Below are 20,374 nucleotides of genomic sequence, written 5' to 3'. Positions count from 1 at the left end.
GAAAGGACATCCAGGATGATAAATTTTACAGTCCTTGCCGGGGACTGCCAGCTTCCAATGGTGTTGCCTGGCACCAGTGTGGCCCCTGGTACCCGCCCCGCTGAACTTTCTGTAAACTGTTTAACTGTGCTGGTGGTTTCCCATTCTGTAGGCGCTGAGATGCGTCTGGAGAGCCAGAGGGCCTGCCTGAAGGAATCACCTGAGCCTGTCCGTCCACCAGGAGTGGGGAGATGCCCCCATCCAGTCCTGGAGGACCCGCTGCTCCCTGCTGCTCCCAGGGATGGAGCAAGGCCAAGGCTGCGGGAGGCCGGGAGCCCTGCCCTGCCCTGCCCATTCCTCCCGCACCAGCGCTGTCCCTGCACACTTTGGTTCAGCCCTGGTGCCCCAGCCAAGATGAGGAAGGAGCCCGGTGAAGACAGGCCTGGGGGCTGCCCCAGCAGGCTCTGGGTATGACCTGCCTCTGGCCCTGGTCCTGGGTGGGGCCTGTGGCTGGAGTAATGCCCCCAGGCCCTGCCCTGGGTGACAGACTGGGAGGAAACCAGGCTGGACCTGGGCAGGCGGGATGTGTTGGCCACAGAGAGAGACGGAGCAGCACCCGGTGGGACCTCCTAGGACTGGGCCTTTGTCCAGGGGGCCCCTGGCAGCAGTTGGGGTGTCGGGCCTCAGGATCTTGTGCTTGGAAATAGCCTGAGGTGGCTCAGGAAGCGGAGAAAGGGCGCCAGACCATTCTCTGGCGGGGACCAGGGCCCAAGGCCCCAGGGCTGGAAGGAGACCAAGGGGCAGCCGCCCTGGAGGGACATCAGTGCTTCCTCTTCCACCCGATTCCCCTGCGTGGTTCCACGTTTTCCCACCAGCCTGTCGGCAAAGTTGCTGCTCTGGCATTCGGTACCTGCTTCTTCCAGAGAAATAAAGTTAGTTTCTATTTTATGTTACTTACTTGTGCCCGCCTGTTTCTTTGCCTGTTGGTCAGCAAGCTCCAGGCCCCAAGCGAGGCTCCCCAGGCCGCCAGCATCTGCTCCGGGCAGCAGGCCTTGTAGCACCACCTGGAGGCAGCGGGAGGCCTCTTCCCTCACAAGGCCGGCAGTGGGGCCGGAGTCCCCGCCGGTCTGGTCAGTGACTTTCACAGTGCCTGGATTTCACTTGCCGCGTGGACTTTTGTAAGGCAGGATATATACTGCAGGAGAGAGTACAGCAACTCAGTTAAATAGAACCAAGCCAGAAATGTTAGCAACAAGGAACCCTTCAATACGTTAGGTATTTTAATTGCTTTTCTGAATAACTCATATGTTCACACGGTTCAAAATTGAAAAGGCACTGAAGAGTGTACAGTGAAATGACTGGGGAACAGCCCAGAAAGGTCTGTATCACCCACCCCGGCCGTCCACTTCCCCAGCGCAGAGAGGCCTGGATCACCCACACCGGCTGGGCTTTCCCATTCTTTCGGGTTGCGTGGATGTACGGGTGTACCATAACCTACTTAACTGGGTTCCTTTTGATGAAGGGTAATTTTAGTCGTATCCAGTCCTTTGCAATTACAACCATTGCCTCAGTAAATTGTGTATGTGGGCTGTTTTTCAAAAACTCGCACATCAATCTGAAAGATGAGTTCCAGCAGTGGGACTCCTAGGTCAAAGAGTGTGTGCCATGGCGGTGGGTGGTGCTGAACCTGCCCTCAGTGGAGGGACATTCTCAGTTGTCACACCACCTGTGCAAGGGAGCTTTCCATGTGTTAAGGAGTTTTCTGATCTTTGCCAGACTGACTGGTAGAAAATAGTGTTTCTATAGTTTTATTATGCATTTCTATTACGAATAAACTCAAAAATAAGTTGAGCCATTTGTATTTCCTTTTTAATGAGTTGCCTATTAATATCCTTGGCCCATTACAAAATGTTAGATTATTCATCGGTTTCTTACTGCTTTCTAGGAAATTACTGGATCAATCAAGGAAACCAGCTGTTTGAGCTTCACATATGATCATGTGAACTTTAGGAAAAGAGGTGAATCATAAGAAAGTTAAGAAAGTTAAGCTTAATGACTTGGGCTTATTGAAAACAAAACAGAGGCAGTTCACGACGAGTCTGGGCCACGTGTGTGTCTATGGCTATAGGATGGCCTTCGTGGGTAGGCCCCGAGGCTCAGAAGCTCTGAGGCCTGGGAGCTTTGCATATGCCGTTTGCAAAGGCAGGAATTCTATTATTTTAACTGTGATTTAAAATACCTACTCAAATATATCACAAAAGGGAACAAGTTTTTTTTTTTTTTTTTTTTTTTGAGACAGTCTTGCTCTGTCGCCCAGGCTGGAGTGCAGTGGTGCAATCTGGGCTCACTGCAAGCTCTGCCTCCCGGGTTCAAGTGATTCTCCTGCCTCCACCTCCTGAGTAGCTGGGACCACAGGCGCATGCCACTGCACCCAACTAATTTTTGAATTTTTAGTAGAGATGGGGTTTCACCATATTGGTCAGGCTGGTCTTGAACTCCTGACCTCATGATCCGCCCGCCTCAGCCTCCCGAAGTGCTGGGATTACAGGCGTGAGCCACTGCGCCCGGCGAGAGCAAGTTCATATTAAGTGAGCGTTGAACATTGCTGTTAGACCTGGATTTCATTCTTAGCTCTGTTTCATCTTAGAAATGTTATTTAACCTTTCTGAGTCTGTAAACTGATGGAGTAATTCCTGCTTTATAGAAGGGTTGTGAGGACTGACTGAGGTTGTGAAGGTAAAACATTTTGCTTAGAGTATGGTCAGTACCCACTAAACAGTAGTTATTATAAATGTTATTTCCCCGTGTTCCTGCCTGTTTCTGTTAATTAATAGCTTACATTATACACTGACCACACTCTGCGCATAGAATTGTGTTTTACTTTTCTCATTTTCCCTCTTTTTTTCAGAAACAGTTTATTCTTTTGCTCACAATTATCCTATTTATAGATCATAGGTGTTTTTACTTCATTTTAAAAAACATCAATTTTTTGTAAGCAATCCAGACGTATGTATGCTTTACAAGCATTTAAAAATCTGTTTCAGAGCCAACACATCCAGAAAGATTTCTGCAGGGGGCAGAGGATGTCAAAGCAGCTCGAGGTTTCTCAGGGGAGGAGGGAACCCAGTGTACTTTTCCTGCCAGACACACAGTTCCCTAAACCCTGGGTTTCCTGCTATGTTTTTCTTGCTTCTAATCTGCCTGCCAGCTTTTCCAGCATCTCCTGGGTTTACTGAAAAGATCTTAAGTTGGAAGTTGAAACGCTGACCCAGGTGTGTTTGCCAACAGGCAGAATCAACAACAGGGAGACTCAACAACGGGGAGAATCAACAACGGGGAGAATCAACACCACGGAGAATCAACAACGGGGAGAATCAACAACACGGAGAATCAACAACGGGGAGAATCAACAACGGGGAGACTCAACAACGGGGAGAATCAACAACGGGGAGAATCAACACCACGGAGAATCAACACCACGGAGAATCAACAACGGGGAGAATCAACAACGGGGAGAATCAACAACGGGGAGAATCAACAACACGGAGAATCAACAACGGGGAGACTCAACAACGGGGAGACTCAACAACGGGGAGACAACGGGGAGACTCAACAACGGGGAGACTCAACAACGGGGAGAATCAACACCACGGAGAATCAACACCACGGAGAATCAACAACGGGGAGAATCAACAACGGGGAGAATCAACAACGGGGAGAATCAACAACACGGAGAATCAACAACGGGGAGACTCAACAACGGGGAGACTCAACAACGGGGAGACAACAACGGGGAGACTCAACAACGGGGAGAATCAACAACGGGGAGAATCAACACCACGGAGAATCAACACCACGGAGAATCAACAACGGGGAGAATCAACAACACGGAGAATCAACAACGGGGAGAATCAACAACGGGGAGAATCAACAACGGGGAGAATCAGCAACACGGAGAATCAACAACACGGAGAATCAACAACGGGAAGAATCAACAACATGGAGAATCAACAACGGGGAGAATCAACAACACGGAGAATCAACAACGGGGAGAATCAACAACGAGGAGAATCAACAACACAGAGAATCAACAACGGGGAGAATCAACAACGGGGAGAATCAACAACGGGGAGAATCAACAACGGGGAGAATCAACACCACGGAGAATCAACAACGGGGAGAATCAACAACGGGGAGAATCAACACCACGGAGAATCAACACCACGGAGAATCAACAACGGGGAGAATCAACAACACGGAGAATCAACAACGGGGAAAATCAACAACGGGGAGACAACAACAGGGAGACTCAACAACGGGGAGAATCAACAACGGGGAGATCAACACCACGGAGAATCAACACCACGGAGAATCAACAACGGGGAGAATCAACAACGGGGAGAATCAACAACACGGAGAATCAACAACGGGGAGAATCAACAACGGGGAGAATCAACAACGGGGAGAATCAACAACGGGGAGAATCAACAACACGGAGAATCAACAACGGGGAGAATCAACAACGGGGAGAATCAACAACACGGAGAATCAACAACACGGAGAATCAACAACGGGGAGAATCAACAACGGGGAGAATCAACAACACGGAGAATCAACAACGGGGAGAATCAACAACACGGAGAATCAACAACACGGAGAATCAACAACGGGGAGAATCAACAACGGGGAGAATCAACAACACGGAGAATCAACAACGGGGAGAATCAACAACGGGGAGAATCAACAACACGGAGAATCAACAACGGGGAGAATCAACAACGGGGAGAATCAACAACACGGAGAATCAACAACACGGAGAATCAACAACGGGGAGAATCAACAACACGGAGAATCAACAACGGGGAGAATCAACAACGGGGAGAATCAACAACGGGGAGAATCAACAACACGGAGAATCAACAACGGGGAGAATCAACAACACGGAGAATCAACAACACGGAGAATCAACAACGGGGAGAATCAACAACGGGGAGAATCAACAACACGGAGAATCAACAACGGGGAGAATCAACAACACGGAGAATCAACAACGGGGAGAATCAACAACACGGAGAATCAACAACGGGGAGAATCAACAACACGGAGAATCAACAACGGGGAGAATCAACAACGGGGAGAATCAACAACACGGAGAATCAACAACGGGGAGAATCAACACGGAGAATCAACAACGGGGAGAATCAACAACGGGGAGAATCAACAACGGGGAGAATCAACAACACAGAGAATCAACAACGGGGAGAATCAACAACGGGGAGAATCAACAACACGGAGAATCAACAACGGGGAGAATCAACAACACGGAGAATCAACAACGGGAAGAATCAACAACACGGAGAATCAACGACGGGGAGAATCAACAACACGGAGAATCAACAACGGGGAGAATCAACAACACGGAGAATCAACAACACGGAGAATCAACAACGGGGAGAATCAACAACGGGGAGAATCAACAACGGGGAGAATCAACAACGGGGAGAATCAACAACACGGAGAATCAACAACGGGGAGAATCAACAACGGGGAGAATCAACACCACGGAGAATCAACAACGGGGAGAATCAACAACACGGAGAATCAACAACGGGGAGAATCAACAACACGGAGAATCAACAACGGGGAGAATCAACAACGGGGAGAATCAACAACACGGAGAATCAACAACGGGGAGAATCAACAACGGGGAGAATCAACAACACGGAGAATCAACAACGGGGAGAATCAACAACACGGAGAATCAACAACGGGGAGAATCAACAACGGGGAGAATCAACAACGGGGAGAATCAACAACACGGAGAATCAACAACGGGAAGAATCAACAACGGGGAGAATCAACAACGGGGAGAATCAACAACACGGAGAATCAACTCAGTGGGGAGGTGTCGGCTGCTTTTTGTGTGTAGAGCCCTGATGAGGAAACACAAGCCAAGTAGAAACAGTCCGTGCCCCAGAGGGGTTCGCAGCCTTTGGGGGACTGTGACAGCATCACAGCAGGACGAGTGCTCTGTGATCCTCACGCACCAGGTGTCTCGGGAGCAGAGGAGGTGGCTCCGCACAAGGCCACGTGGCGCCGATGTGACGGGGGAGGACGGCGAACGCCAGGTAGGCGAGGGGACGGAAGCCGGCTTGTCCCAGGCACCGGCGTCGGCAAGGCCGGAGCGCGCCCTTTTGTTGCTTTGGGGGTGGGTTAGAGGCGGCTCTCGCGATGCTGGCGCGTGAGGCTGCTGCTGTGGGACGCTGAGTTCTTTCGACTTTGCAGACGAAGGGAGACAGCGGCAAGAGCCAGAGGGGTGGTGGGGCTGCGTCCGCGCGTTCCAGCGGGACGGGCCTGCCTCACAGTGGCTGGCGGCTCCACTGCGGCCGCGAAAGGAGGAAAGACCTAGCGCGTGGCTCTCGCTGCACGCTGCGGACGAAAAGGTGTCCTTAATTCGAAGCAAGTTAATTTGTACAGAAACTAGATTTGGAGATTGGAGGAACCTCCGACTGCTGGAGTCTTTGTCGAGAGCAAGGGTTCTCGAAGGCCAGTCCAGGGCCGCTGCCGGTCTAGAGTCAAGTTTTCAGCCACCTGAGGTGAAATGGTAAGAACTGCAGAACCGAGCTTTTCTTAAAATGAAATAGATTCCGCTTCAAGGACGGTCTCTATTCGGATGTTTCTGTCTTCCTGAGTTCTTGGTATTGAAATGGCTGTTGCTGCGTCGTGGCGGTGGTGGCGGCGTTAGGCGGTAACCGTGTCCCCCGTGCCCTGTGAGGATGCCCCTCGGCCATTCCTGCTGCTTGAATGGCCCCGAAGTCGGTCTTGAGCGCCCGGGGCCGGGGCGCGTTCGTGTTAGGCAGCGCCCCCTGTTGGCAAAATGTGGCTTCGCGGCCCCTCCGGCTCAATTTCAGAGTGGGAGGGATGAGATCGTGTATTCATTGCCCAGTAAATCAATTAATTCCAAATCTGCGGGCTCGAGCCCATGGGTGCTTAAAGGGAGTCAGCCCAGGGAAGCTTGGAGGGGAAGGAACCGGGTCGCCCGCCATCTGGAGCCAAACGGGGACCAGCTGGGATCTAAGGTCAGAAAAGGAGACGGGTGGGGGGCTCTGAAAAAGGCCACGCCTGCACCTGGGCCGGAAGCCTGCGGCTCTGGGCTAGCTGGAGAGGAGCTGAGGGCTGGGAGAGCGGGCAGTCACTCTCCAGCAGAAGTCCTGGCGTCACACCAATCCATCTGGGAAGCCTCAGCTCCACTGTATTTGCAAAAAATGTTTTTATGATTGTCGTACATGCTCTTTGTTGAATGCACCATTCAGAAGAGCGCAGTGAGAAAATTAAACACCCAGAAAGCCGCTTAAAATGTTGATATATTTTCTTCCACTTTTTTTCTGTGCACATGTATGTTACGTGTATTACGGTTTTATAAAATAAGGTCATGCAGCATGCAGGGTTTTCTTAAGGTTTATTTTTGTCTTTATTTTATTTGGTTTTGTTTTGTTTGAATCAAGGTCTCACTCTGTCACCCAGGATGAGTGCCATGGCATGATCACGGTTCAGGGCGGCCTGGAATTCCTGGACTCAACCGATCTTCCCACTTAAGCCTCCCAACCAGCTGGGGTGACCGGTGTGCCCCACCACACCCGGCTAATTTATTTTATTTTTTTATTTTTAGTAGAGATGAGGTCTCACTGTGTTGCCCAGGCTGGTCTCCAATTTCTGGACTCAAGCGATCCTCCTGCCTCAGCCTCCCAAAGTGGGGGGATTATAGGTGTGAGCCACTGTGCCTGGCCAGTTTTCTGTATCTTTAAATTCATCTTCTCAAAAAATATTTAAACACTGCCTAGTTTTTATTCTGTGGATAGACTCCAGTTAACACATTTTGTTAATGTTTTTTATCTTGTAACTGTTCATTTATTTAGAGACAAGGTGTCCCTCTGTCTCCCAGGCTGGAGTGCAGTGGCTCCAGCTCAGCTCACCGTACCTTGACCCTCCAGGCTCAAGGGATCCTCCCACCTCAGCCTCCCAAGCCATGAGGACTACAGGCACGCACCACTATACCCACAGAATTTTGTTCTTTTTTTTCTTTTTTCTGTAGAGATGAGGTCTCACTATGTTGCCCAGGCTGCTCTCGAACTCCTGGGCTCAAGTGATCTGACCACCTCGGCCTCCCCGAAGTGTTGAGATTACAGGCGTGAGCCACCGCACCCAGCTGTAACAAATTGTTTTAATAAATAGTGCTAAAAGGTTTTCCAGAAATGTTTGGCTCTCTTACTAAAATAAAACATATGTTTTGAGTTTTTTTCATGAAAGAAAATGTACTATATATATATATGTTTTTTTTTTTTTTTTTGAGACAGAGTTTCAGTCTGTCACCCAGGCTGGCGTGCAGTGGCTGGATCTCGGCTCACTGCAACCTCCGCCTCCCGGGTGCAAGCGATTCTCCTGCCTCAGCCTCCCATGTAGCTGGAATTACAGGCACACACCACCACGCCCAGCCGACTTTTTTGTATTTTTAGGAGAGATGGGGTTTCACCATGTTGACCAGGCTGGTCCTGAACTCCTGACCTCAGGTGATCCACCTATCTCAGCCTCCCAGAGTGCTGGGATTACCGGCGTGAGCCACCATGCCTGGCCATATATGTTTTTAAAGAAAGGACTTATGTTCTGGACATACATTTTAAAATATTTATGTAAAATTTTTATATGTATGTTTATATAAAATATATATTATATATATTGAGATGGAGTCTCACTCTGTCACTCAGGCTGGAGTGCAATGGTGCGATCTCGGCCCACCAGAACCTCTGCTTCCCGGGTTCAAGCGATCCTCCTGCCTCAGCCTCTGAGTAGCTGGGGCGACAGGCAGGCGCCACCACGCCCGGCTAATTTTTGTATTTTTAGTAGAGACGGGGTTTCACTCTGTTGGCCAGGCTGGTCTCACAAATTCCTGACCTCAGGTGACCCGTCCGCCTCGGCCTCCCAAAGTGCTGGGATTACAGGCGTGAGACACCGTGCCCAGAGGATTTTTATTTTATTTTATTATTTTATTTCATTTTTATTTATTTTATTTTTAGAGATGAGGTCTCACTATATTGCCCAGGTTGGTCTTGAACTCTTGAGCTCAAGCAGTCCTCCCACCACGGCCTCCCAGAGTGCTGGGATTCCAGGCTTGAGCCACCGCGCCCGGCCAAAATGCAGTGATTGTTTTAATGGAAGACATATTGTCTGCAATGGCAAATCACTGGGTCCCCAGTCCCATGTCCTCCCCTGCCAGTATCAGAGAGGGCCCTGGAGCAGTGAGCATCCCTGAGCCGGGGTGGGCTCTGGAAGGACTCAGCCTGCAGGGAGCCCCCGTACTCCCTTCCCTTCTTGGCCTGCCAGCCACCCACCCCGCTCACCCTCTCTCCCTTGGAACCTCAGGGCTCATCATGGCCTTGGGAGTGAGGAGAACTGATCAGAGGAAAAGCGGTGTCAGGCCTAACCCGGGTTGGAGGTGGCGGCGCTACAGGCTTGAGCTTCTTTCAGAGGCCCAGGCAGCACTGTGTTTGGGGGAGTGGTTTGGCTGCCGGAAGTCCTGGGGTTACGAGCACTGTGTCTTGTCTGATAACGATGCTGTTTAACCGCAGCCTAGTCTGCAGGCAAGAAAGCTAACAGCTTCCTCTGTCTAATGTGCATTTATTTTTCTTTGTCTCAGTTACATACTTCCCATTTGGAATAATTCTAATTCCTTTCTCTACTAGAAGTTTTGTTGTTGTTTTTGAGACAGGGTCTTGCTCAGTTGCCCAGGCTGGAGTGCAGTGGCACAATCTGGGCTCAGTGCAACCTTTGCCTCCCGGGCTCAGGTGATTCTCCCACCTTAGCCTCCCAAGTAGCTGGGACTACAGGCGGGCGCCACCACGCCCGGCTAATTTTTTGTAGAGACAGGGTTTCACCATGTTGCTCAGTCTGGTCTGGAACTCCTGGGCTCAAGCAATCCACCTGCCTCGGCCTCCCAAAGTGCTAGGATAACGGCCGTGAACGACCACACCCAGGCATTTTTTTTTTTTTAATTAAAACGATTTTTTTTCCTGGAAGCTTCTGAGGTCGAAAAAGGAAAAAAGAAAAATAAAATTCTGCCCCCTCATAGAAGTTTTAAAATTTCAAATAATGTCGTATGTCTAAGTATATTATTCATCCATTCATCAACACACATTTTCTGCTTTCTATTGTGTACCTGGCACTGTACCGGGAGCCAGAGGTGCAGTGATGAGCAAAGTAGGAATAGGTTAGCAGGTATGGAGGGGCTTGACATCACACAAGCTATCGTTCCAACTGTCAGCCCCGTGCCAAAATAGAAGAATGGCTTTTTTCCCCCAAATAAATGTTTACCTTCTTTGCCAAAAGAACATTCTCATTATAGAGCTTCTGGATAATCTCTCTCTCAGATAACCTCCCTCTCAGAGTGTTTCCCGGGAACTCCACCCAAGATGCTGCCCTAGTGTCATGCAAAAGAGAACGACGGAAACCTTCAGCTCATCCTGGCTCTTGAATCCAATCACTGTTGAACAGCTTGGGGCTTCTCTCCTGTTGTGTGTATGTTTTTTAATGTGCTCACTTTATTATAGATTTGTAAATATTGAGCACATGTGCCAAAATACTCTGTCATTCCTGTTTGGTTGGTTATAGAGGTAGTTCCCATTTTTCTTCTATTATTCTTATTGCCAAAAAAACCTCATAGTGCTAAGTCTATTACTATTGAATCATCCCCTCTCAGTGCTTAGCATTTACTCTGGTGCAGTCCTTGAAAAAATCACAGTTAGCCATTATGCTTTTTAAAAAAAAAAAAAAAAAATACAGAATCTCTCTCTCTTGCCCAGACTGGAGTGCAGTGGTGCAATCTTGGCCCACTGCAGCTTCTGCCTCGCGGGTTCATGTGATTCTTCTGCCTCAGCCTCCTGAGTAGGTGGGATTCCAGGCAGGTGCCACCACGCCTGGCTAATTTTTGTATTTTTAGTAGAGACAGGGTTTCACTATGTTGGCCAGGCTGGTCTTGAACTCCTGACCTCAAGTGATCCACCCGTCTCAGCCTCCCAAAGTGCTGGGATTTCAGGTGTGAACCACTGCGCGTGGGCCCATTATGCTATTTGAGCAAAAGATTTGTTAAGCACACCTCTACACTCCTCCCTGCTTCCCTCCCTCCCTCCCTCCCTTCTTCCTTCCTTCCTCCCTCCCTTCTTCCTTCCTCCCTCCCTCCCACCCTCCCTTCCTTCCTTCCTTCTTCCTTCCTTCTCTCCCTTCTCTCTCTCTCCTTCCTTCCTCCCTCCCTCCCTTCCTTCCCTCCCTTCTCTCTCTCTCTCCTTCCTGCCTTCCTTCTTTCCTTCCTTCCCTCCCTTCTTTCTCCTTCCTTCCTTCTTTCTTTCCTTCCCTCCCTCCCTTCCTCCCTCCCTTCTTCCTCCCTTCCTTCCCTCCCTTCTCTCTCTCTTCTTCCTCCCTCCCTCCCTTCCTTCATTCCTTCCTTCCTTCCCTCCCTTCTCTCTCTCTCCTTCCTTCCTTCTTCCTTCCTTCCCTCCCTTCTCTCTCTCTTCTTCCTTCCCTCCTTCCCTCCCTTCTCTCTCTCTCCTTCTTCCCTCCCTTCCTTCCTTCCTTCCTTCCCTTCTCTCTCTCTTCTTCCTTCACTCCTTCCCTCCCTTCTCTCTCTCCTTCTTCCCTCCCTTCCTTCATTCCTTCCTTCCTTCCCTCCCTTCTCTCTCTCTTCTTCCTTCCCTCCTTCCCTCCCTTCTCTCTCTCTCTCCTTCCTGCCTTCCTTCCTTCTTTCCTTCCTTCCCTCCCTTCTCTCTCCTTCCTTCCTTCTTTCTTTCCTTCCCTCCCTCCCTCCCTTCCTTCTTTCCTTCCTTCCTTCGTTCCCTCCCTCCCTTCTCTCTCTTTCCTTCCTTTCTTCCTTCCCTCCCTTCTCTCTCTCTCCTTCCTTCCCTCCCTCCCTTCTCTCTCCTTCCTTCCTTCCTTTCCTTCCTTCTTTTCCTTCCTTCCTCCCTTCCTTTTCTTCTTTCTGATAGGGTGTTGCTATTCTTGAGTAACTGGATCTACAGGCACGCACCACTGCACCTGGCTCAAGAACTTTCTTCTTACACTGTACATATTTTGGTAAAAATGAAATCCTAATGAAGCTTCTAAAAGCCTTATTGTACTTAGTTTTACTTAAATATAGAAAGTTCAGGAAAGCAGGTATTTCTGCCACTGGTTGTGTGACCTTAGGCAGGCCCCTGTTTTCCCTGGGCCTGAGTTTCACAGACTGTAAAGGAGGAGATCGGGCCCCTCCCCAGCTCTGGCGTTCTGTCCCAGGAAGGAGAAGGCCGATGGCGGAGGCTGATGCTTTGGCCCTTCCCAGAGCTGCCTCTGCTATCTGTGCCTCTTTTCTTTTCTCTCTCATCTTCCCTTGCTAAAGGCCCTGGGTTGGGCCCCAGCTCTGCTACTTGTGTGCAACTTCGTTCTAGCCTTTTATTTTATTTTATTTATTTTTTGAGACGGAGTCTCGCTCTGTCGCCCAGGCTGGAATGCAATGGCACGATCTCGGCTCACTGCAACCTCTGCCTCCCGGGTTCAGGCGATTCTCCTGCCTCAGCCTCCTGAGCACCTGGGATTAGAGTTGTGAGCCGCTGCGCCCGGCTAATTTTGTATTTTTAGTAGAGACGGGATTTCTCCATGTTGGTCAGACTGGTCTCAAACTCCAAACCTCAGGTGATCCGCCCGCCTCGGCCTCCCAAAGTGCTGGGATTACAGGCATGTGCCACCACGCCTGGCTAATTTTGTATTTTTAGTAGAGATGGGATTTCTTCATATTGGCCAGGCTGGTCTTAAACTCCTGACCTCAAGTGACCCACCTGCCTCGGCCCCCCAAAGTGCTGGGATTCCAGGCGTGAGCCACCGCGCCCGGCCCATTCTAGCCTTTTAATCTCTCAATGGCATCAGTTTCCTCATCTTGAAATGGGGTTGAGAAATTGTGAGGAATTCGATGTGTCAGAACTTCCAGCTGCGAGACCTTATTTCCTGTTCACTTTTGCCTCTTCCCTGCAGACCAAGTTGGATGTGCGTCCTCCGTCTGCCAGACCTCCTCTTGTGCCTCTTGCTGTATGCAGAGCGTCGTGATGACAGTAAGAGAGAAACCACCAGTCCCCTCCTGGCGGGAGCTTGCCTCTGGGTGGGAGGGCTCATAGAGGAGGCAGTTGAGGAAATTCGTAATGGTTGTGGGGCAGGGGTGGGGGTGAGGGGAGGCAGGCACAGCCAGACTGTGAGCCAGGCAGGACTGGGCAGATTTGGACATGGGTGGCCTCAGTGGCAGCAGCATCAAGGGTTCTGGGACCAAAGCCACTTGGTTTGGTGCTGGTCTCAGTGCCCTCCACGCACGTCCTCCAAACCGAGGAGGCCTTGGGGCTGCCTGTGGAGGTCATGGCCTGTGGCCCATTCTCGTCTTGTGCCTCTCGGCGAGTTTTCTATTTGGGTTGTTGTATTTTTCAGTTCTAAAATTTTCATATTTCTTTTTAATATTTCATGTATCTGCCAAGATGATGTATCTTTTTGTTCACTTCAGTAGTGTTTGTTCTTACTTCTTGGAGCATGGTTATAACAGCTGCTTAACGTCTGTGATATTCCAACACCTGCCTCATCTTGGGATTGGCCTCGGTTGCTTGTCTTTCTCCTTGTGAGATGTGAGTTCTGTGGTTCTTTGTGCATTGAGTAGTTTTGGATTTTGTATCTTAGACTTTGTGAAGATGATGTTATGAGATTCTGGGTCTTGTTTAAAGCCTGCAGAGAATGTTATTTTTGTTTGGCAACGGGTTGGTTTTAGCAGGTAGTTGACTTAGGCTGAGACCCCAAGTTCCAGTCTGCCTCCTGTGAGGGGCGTCTCCAATGTCAGTTCAGTTTTCAAGTCTTTGTATTTTGCGGTCGAGATCCGTCCCAGACGTGCACAAACCAGTGGCCAGTCTGGGACCGGGGTGATAATCTACCCACGGTTCAGTTCTCAGGGCCTTCGGTGTGCAATTTACAGTCCATGCCTGTGCCGTCGAGGGATGGGCCCAGGAGCTCGGATCCAGCTTTATGGGATTCCTGCCCCGAGCCACCTCCTTCTCTTCAGTCTCTGTGACACTTTCTGGCTTTGGGGCCACCCCACCCCACCCTCATTCCCCCACCCTTTCTGGCTTGAAGGCCTGGGCTTCAGCTTCCCTGCTCCACCACACGCTTCGTGAGACTGCAGCTGCCTCTGCAGCCGAACAAAGAGAAGATGGAACGAGAAAAAAAAGCCAAGGGGAATTTCCTCCATACTTTTGGAAGCACAGATCCTCTGGTCAGAGAGAAGAGTTCTCTGTGCCTGTCCAGCTGCTGTGGTGGGTTTGCTGTAAACTAGGTACCCATTGACTGATGCCAACTATGGGATGCCTTGTGGGTCATCCAGAGGGCAGACGTGGGCTTGAAACTGAAAACTGTGATCACAGCCTGTAACCCCTTGCCACCTGCTGGAATGTAAGCTCCAAAGAGGACACGCCTTCATTGCTTTGTTCTTCGATGTATCTCCAAGTGCCTAAAACAGCACCTGGCACACGGTGGGCACTAAATAGGTATTTGCTGAGCTTGGTGAACTATCATTTCTGGTAATAGGAGCCTCTGCCATTTACTCTGTACAGAGGCTCTAAACCTATGAAACTCAGTATTCCCTTTCTAGGACAAATATTTTACAACACCTTTACTATACTGAAATGAAATTCCAAAGGTAATATAATCTGTCCACATACCGTGTTTAAACATCAGCGTACTGTCAGTCATAGATTTGGGGTGTGCCTTACTATACTGAAATGAAATTCCAAAGGTAATATAATCTGTCCACATACCATGTTTAAACATCAGCGTACTGTCGATCTCAGATTTGGGGTGTGCCACCCACACCAGTCATCCAGGACCAAGACCCTTCCTCCAGCTGCGGGAGTGTCGGCTGCTCACAGCTCACAGCTGAGGCCCAAGAGAGCCACATTTTTGTCCCTGGGGGGAGGGGAAGCACACATCCAGTGACCGGTCAAGTCTCCACTCTGGCATCAATTTGGGACATCTCTGAAGGCCACCCCAGGCCTGAGCCCTGAGGGACCAGCTGCATCCTCTGCTATGACTATATCACAGCTCCACTTCTCCCTCTGCCCGATCCTGTATTATCTGCCCCTCACAGGTGTTTTTGAGAGCACGCCCTCATTCACTACAGGCACACAAATCTCCCTCTCAGAGTGTTTCCTGGGGAACTCGACCCAAGATGAGGCCCTAAGTGTTGTACAAAAGAGAGATAAGAGGCCGGGGGTCGTGGCTCAGCCTGTAATCCCAGCACTTTGGGAGGCTGAGGTGGGCACATGACTTGGGAGGTCAGGAGTTTGAGACCAGCCTGGCTGACACGGTGAAACCGCGTCTCTACTAAAAATACAAAAATTAGCCCAGCGTGATGGCGCGTGCCTGTAATCCCAGCTACCTGGGAGGCTGAGGCAGGAGAATCACTTGAACCTGGGAGGCAGAGGTTGCAGTGAACCGAGATCACTCCATTGCACTCCAGCCTGGGTGGCAGAGCAAGACTCAAAAAAAAAAAAAAAAAAAGGAGAGATAAAAGAAGCGTAGTTTATAACAAATGTGTTCTCTGCACACACACTTAGGCGTGACTACACTAGGACCTCATAGCATGAGTTTCTCAGGTCCCCCCTCAGACCAACTGGACGGGAGTCTGCACTTTGACAAGTTCCGCAGGCATTTGTGTGCACACTGGCGCGAGAAGCATTTCTCTAAGATGTTACAAGGGTCAGATGCTTGTGCCTAAGTGACTGCTGTGACACACGAGGGCTGACGCACGAGTCACGGCCACTCAGATACCACACGCGGCAGGTGCCACCAGTGATAAGATTTCCACGTCGGTGAACAACTGTTGGTAAAGTGCCAAACAAAGCACGTTATGAAACTTTCTCAACTTACACAGTAGTTGCATTCCCGGAAAATTCAGTTTGTCTTAAAATTGTTCGCAAAACTATTTTGTCACGTAGGATCCGTGACATTTCCTCATGGCGCATCACTGCCCCACGCACCGCAGGAGGCCCTGCCCTTAAAGCCAGCAGCCCTTGGCTCGGTGACAACAGAAAATACCCCCAGAGCTTCCCACACTGTCCACTAGGGGTCATCACTATCCTCACTGAGAATGACTGGTTTACCAGAGGGAACCCTGTGCTTAGAACTTGACGTGGTATTACACGAATCCTCCTGACAAGCATAAGAAGTCTTATATTCTCTCTCATTAGCTAAGAAAACGAAGTTCAGAGACGTTCAGCAGTTTGTCCAGGGTCACACAGCTAGTAAGCAGGTAGCAAGCAAGACCTGGACCCAGGTCTTCCTGTCATCAAAGCCCGTGTTTGCCACGACGTGTGCTTTCCAGGTGTTTGTAGGTGATCAAGAGTTGCATGGTCCCTAGGCCGTGGCCAGGTTGGTTTATTTATTTATTTATTTATTTATTTATTTTTATTTTTATTTTTATTTTCGAGGTGGAATCTCGCACTCTTGCCCGGGCTGGAGTGCAATGGTGCAATCTCAGCTCACTGCAACCTCTGTCTCCCACGTTCAAGCGATTCTCCTGCCTCAGTCTCCTGAGTAGCTAGGATTACAGGCGCCTGCCACCATGCCCGGCTAATTTTTAGTATTTTTTAATAGAGTAGTTTCACTATGTTGGCCAGGCTGGTCTCGAACTCCTGACCTCATGATCCGCCCACTTCGGCCTCCCAAAGTGCTGGGATTACAAGTATAAGCCACTGTGGCTGGCCTATTTTTTATTTTTATTTTTTGAGACGGAGTCTTGCTTTGTTGCCCAGGCTGAGTGAAATGGCACCATCTCAGCTCCACTGCAATCTGCGCCTCCCAAGTTCAAGTGATTCTCCTGCCTCAGCCTCCCCAGTAGCTGGGATTACAGGCATGCGCCATCACGCTGGACTAATTTTTGTATTTTTAGTAGAGATGGGGGTTTTGCCATGTTGGCCAGGCGGGTCTCGAACTCCTGGCCTCAGGTGATCCACCTGCCTCAGCCTCCCAAAGTGCTGGGATTCCAGGCGTGAGCCACCGAGCCCGGCAGCCCATAAGTTTTAAGAAGCTCTCCACGGAGTTGTCATGAGCACCCAGGACTGAGAGCCCCTGAGCTTCACTTGGAATTAACGTGAGCTTGAGCGAAGCTTTGCAGCGCGCCGGGCTGGGCAGGTGCAGGCGGGGCGGACCCCGAGGCTCGGAGGCGGGGGCTGCGCGGGGAGGGGAGCGCGTCCTCCGCGGGCCGGGGTGGGGCCTCCCTGTCTGCGCGCGCCCCCTGCCGGCGGCACCCGGCCCCGTGGCTTCAGCGCGTCGGTCCTGGCTGGAGCTGAGCGTGGCTGGAGAACAAATCCACAGCCAAGTGCGCGTCCGGCTCCTCCGGGAAGCAGTGGTGAGATGGGGATTAAACTCCCCAGGGTTCTATTAGGGGAGGGGACTGTGTGAGAGAAAATAAGGAGGGAGCCAGAGGAGCTGGGAGAGCCTTCAGACGGCCATGCAAGTCTGAACCTGCGTGAAGGAACGAGGGAGGGAGGGTGGAGGGGAGCGCCCCAGACCCGCCGTGTGCCTTCCCACCCCTGCCCTCCCACCCCTGCCGCAGCCAGCCGCTGCCCTCCCACCCCTGCCCTCCCACCCCGGCCTTCCCACCCCTGCCTTCCTAGCCCTGCCGCAGCCAGCCGCTGCTTGGGGCTGCCCCGGGAGGCCCGGCCTCAGCGCACACCATGCTCAGGGCTTCCAAGGGCTGCAGCTGGGCCTTGGAGTGACGGAAGGTCCCTTCCTCTCCGTGGCCACCTCACCAGTGTCATGGCTTGGAACGTGGGCTTTCGTCAAGACCGCCTGGGCATACCCCACTCCTGCCTGGGTATAGGACGGCGAACAACTTTCTCACCCTTCTCGAGCCTCGGTTTTCTCTTCTGTATCATAGACATCAAAAGCATTTGCCACAAAGAGCGGTCACAATGCTAAGTGCTTGGCATGTGGTACAGACTCACTCATTCTTAGCTGTTGTTATTCGTGTCAGAGGCGTGTGAACCAGAGCAACTGCATCTTGAATGGGAACTGGGTAACATGAGGCCGAAACCTACTGGGCTGCGTTCCCAGATGGTTAGGCATTCTAAGTCACAGGATGAGATAGGAGGTTGGCCCAAGATACAGGTCATAAAGACCTTGCTGATAAAACAGGTTGCAGTAAAGAAACCGGCTCAATCCCACCAAAACCAAGATGGCCATGAGAGTGACCTCTGGGCGTCCTCATTGCTACACGCCCACCAGCACCAGGACAGTTTACAAATGCCATGGCAACATCAGGAAGTTCACTACATGGTCTAGCAAGGGCTGCATGGATAGTCCACCCCTTGTTTAGCATATCATCAAGAGAGAGCCGTAAAAATGGGCGAAGCAGCCCTCAGGGCTCCATCTGTGGCGCAGCTATTCTTTTATGCCTCTACTTTCTTAATAAACTTGCTTTCGGGCTGGGCACGGTGGCTCACGCCTGTAATCCCAGCACTTTGAGAGGGCGGGGGGGGGGGGGCGGTGTGGATCATGAGGTCAAGAGTTCGAGACCAGCCTGGCCAATATGGTGAAACTCTGTCTCTACTAAAAATACAAAAATTAGCCAGGCGTGGTGCGGGTGCCTGTAGTCCCAGCTACTCAGAAGGCTGAGGTGGGTGAATGGCTTGAACCTGGGAGGCGGAGGTTGCAGTGAGCCGAGATCACGCCACTGCACTCCAGCCTCGGCAACAGAGCGACTCTGTCTCGAAATAAAAACAAACAAACAAACAAACAAATAAACTTGCTTTCACTTTACAGACTCACCCTGAATTCTTTCTTGCACAAGATCCTAGAACCCTCTCTTGGGATCTAGATCGAGACCCCTTCCTTGTAACATTAGGACTTTTCAAGTATTCCCATGTTATCTGAAAGAGTGTAAAGATACAGTCTATTCCAGAAGGAAATCTTTCTTGTAAATCCATCAAATATTTACATGTTCAGAGCTGCCTTCCCGCATGATGGGGACGCTGGGGATTCTTTCTGCTCTACCCTAGCTTTTCCCTCCCTCCTCCATATCCAGGGGGTCCTGGAGGCCCTTCCATCCACCCAGGACCTTGGCTGTGTCCAAGCTTCCTCTTCCTGGAGCAGACGAGAAGACTTTAGGGGCCATGGTGGAGGGGAGAGGGTGAAAGAAAATGGCCCTCAGAAAGGCACAGCCACAAAACCAGCGCACCTTTGTTTTGCCATCATTGGTGGCCTCACGACTCTGGTGCACTATTATGCTGAGAGCATCTCTATTTCCCCTCCATTTTCATAAAGATACCCCCACCCCCAGGAAGGGTGTGGGGGCCAAGTCGGTGGGCTGTAGTGTTGCCTGTGGATGAGCAGGAGAAGCGCCGGGGAGGGTGTGGCCTGGTCCGGCTTGGAGGTGGGGGAGGCACTGTGCAGGGCTGCTCCTGGGAGCCTGCAGAGGTGGTCTCAGGGCAAACCGAAGGTGGGGCGTCTGGGGCGGGGGTGATCAGGGAGGAAGCCCCTCCTTGGTCCCAGGGAGCAAGACCCAGGCCTGAACCGAGGCACCAACAGGAAGTGCCAGGGTTTGTGACAGGCTGGAAGGAAGAGAAGAGGGCAGCGCAGGCCAGCCCAGGACAGCCGGGACTGCTCTCCTCCGGGTGTGTGGGCAGATCAGGCACGTCACCGGTGGGGCCCCGCACCTAGCGCCAGCCCCAGCTAGACCCATCACTGGCCTGTGCCTTCTTTTCTCCCCGGGACAGGCTTGGCCGTGGTCATTCCAGAGTGGCCCAGAGGCGGTGAGACCCTGGGGCAAGTCCTTGCTCCGCAGCCCAGACTTCCTCCCTGTCCTCCAGGTGACCCCATCATCTCTGCTGACCCACGTTCCGCAAGCCGAGTGACCAATGCACAAAACCTCCCCAGGGAGAGCAGAGACCAGGCCACACTCCGAAATGGAAACCGAGCCCAGAGGGGTGTGGCTGATAACCTGGGCAACCTCTTTTTCTGCCCATAGGTGCCAAGAGAGGAGCGAGGCCCAGGGCAAGGGTCAGAAGAGGGCAGGCAGAGGGAGTGGACACCAGACAGATGGGGAAAGATTTCCCACTAGACAGGAAGCTCCATGAGGGCAGAGACCAGGTTTATCTCCCGTACCCACAGCCTGGCAAGTAACAGACACACAGTAAGTACTCATGAGCCACCGCGCCCGGCCCCCTTGTCTGATCTTGGTGATCTTGGCGGGGAAAATTATATACTTGCCCAGTGGGAAGATGTTTTGATCTAAAACTGCTTAATGATTTTTGTGCCACTCTCTGTCATTCGATTCTGAAGTTTAGTTGCAGCC

At 51.2% G+C, this 20,374-nt stretch overlaps 2 protein-coding genes and 1 long non-coding RNA gene across 19 annotated transcripts in view; all 3 read left to right on the top strand.

The window, feature by feature from the left end:
- The window catches only part of TNK2 (tyrosine kinase non receptor 2), a 44,441-nt gene extending 43,509 nt beyond the window's left edge, over nt 1-932 (top strand). For all 16 annotated transcript variants that reach the window (XM_054551029.2, XM_063722620.1, XM_054551026.2 and 13 more), the window contains one exon: nt 152-932. In XM_054551029.2, coding sequence (XP_054407004.2) covers nt 152-158 — 7 coding nt within the window. In that variant the 3' untranslated portion in view covers nt 159-932. The remainder of the gene's footprint in view (nt 1-151) is intronic.
- Nucleotides 394-20,374, top strand: part of LOC103890336 (uncharacterized protein DDB_G0290685-like) — a 28,016-nt gene continuing 8,035 nt past the window's right edge. The window contains exons 1-4 of the mRNA XM_063722434.1: nt 394-447; nt 687-885; nt 3,268-6,107; nt 20,048-20,212. Of these exons, the coding sequence (XP_063578504.1) occupies nt 394-447; nt 687-885; nt 3,268-6,107; nt 20,048-20,140 (3,186 nt within the window). The 3' untranslated portion in view covers nt 20,141-20,212. The remainder of the gene's footprint in view (nt 448-686; nt 886-3,267; nt 6,108-20,047; nt 20,213-20,374) is intronic.
- Nucleotides 6,231-16,443, top strand: LOC134761119 (uncharacterized). 2 transcript variants are annotated; one of them, XR_010139393.1, is made up of 4 exons: nt 6,231-6,583; nt 13,027-13,103; nt 13,541-13,658; nt 13,970-16,443. It is a non-coding gene; the product is annotated as an uncharacterized LOC134761119 (long non-coding RNA). The 2 variants fall into 2 exon arrangements; XR_010139392.1 differs by having other exon boundaries at nt 6,235-6,583; nt 13,541-16,443.

The sequence above is a fragment of the Pongo abelii genome, chromosome 2, assembly GCF_028885655.2.
Source record: "Pongo abelii isolate AG06213 chromosome 2, NHGRI_mPonAbe1-v2.0_pri, whole genome shotgun sequence".
In the NCBI taxonomy this organism is placed as follows: domain Eukaryota; kingdom Metazoa; phylum Chordata; class Mammalia; order Primates; family Hominidae; genus Pongo; species Pongo abelii.
The sequence above is the reverse complement of the archived record's forward strand: the minus strand, read 5'-3'. Positions and strand labels throughout refer to the sequence as shown.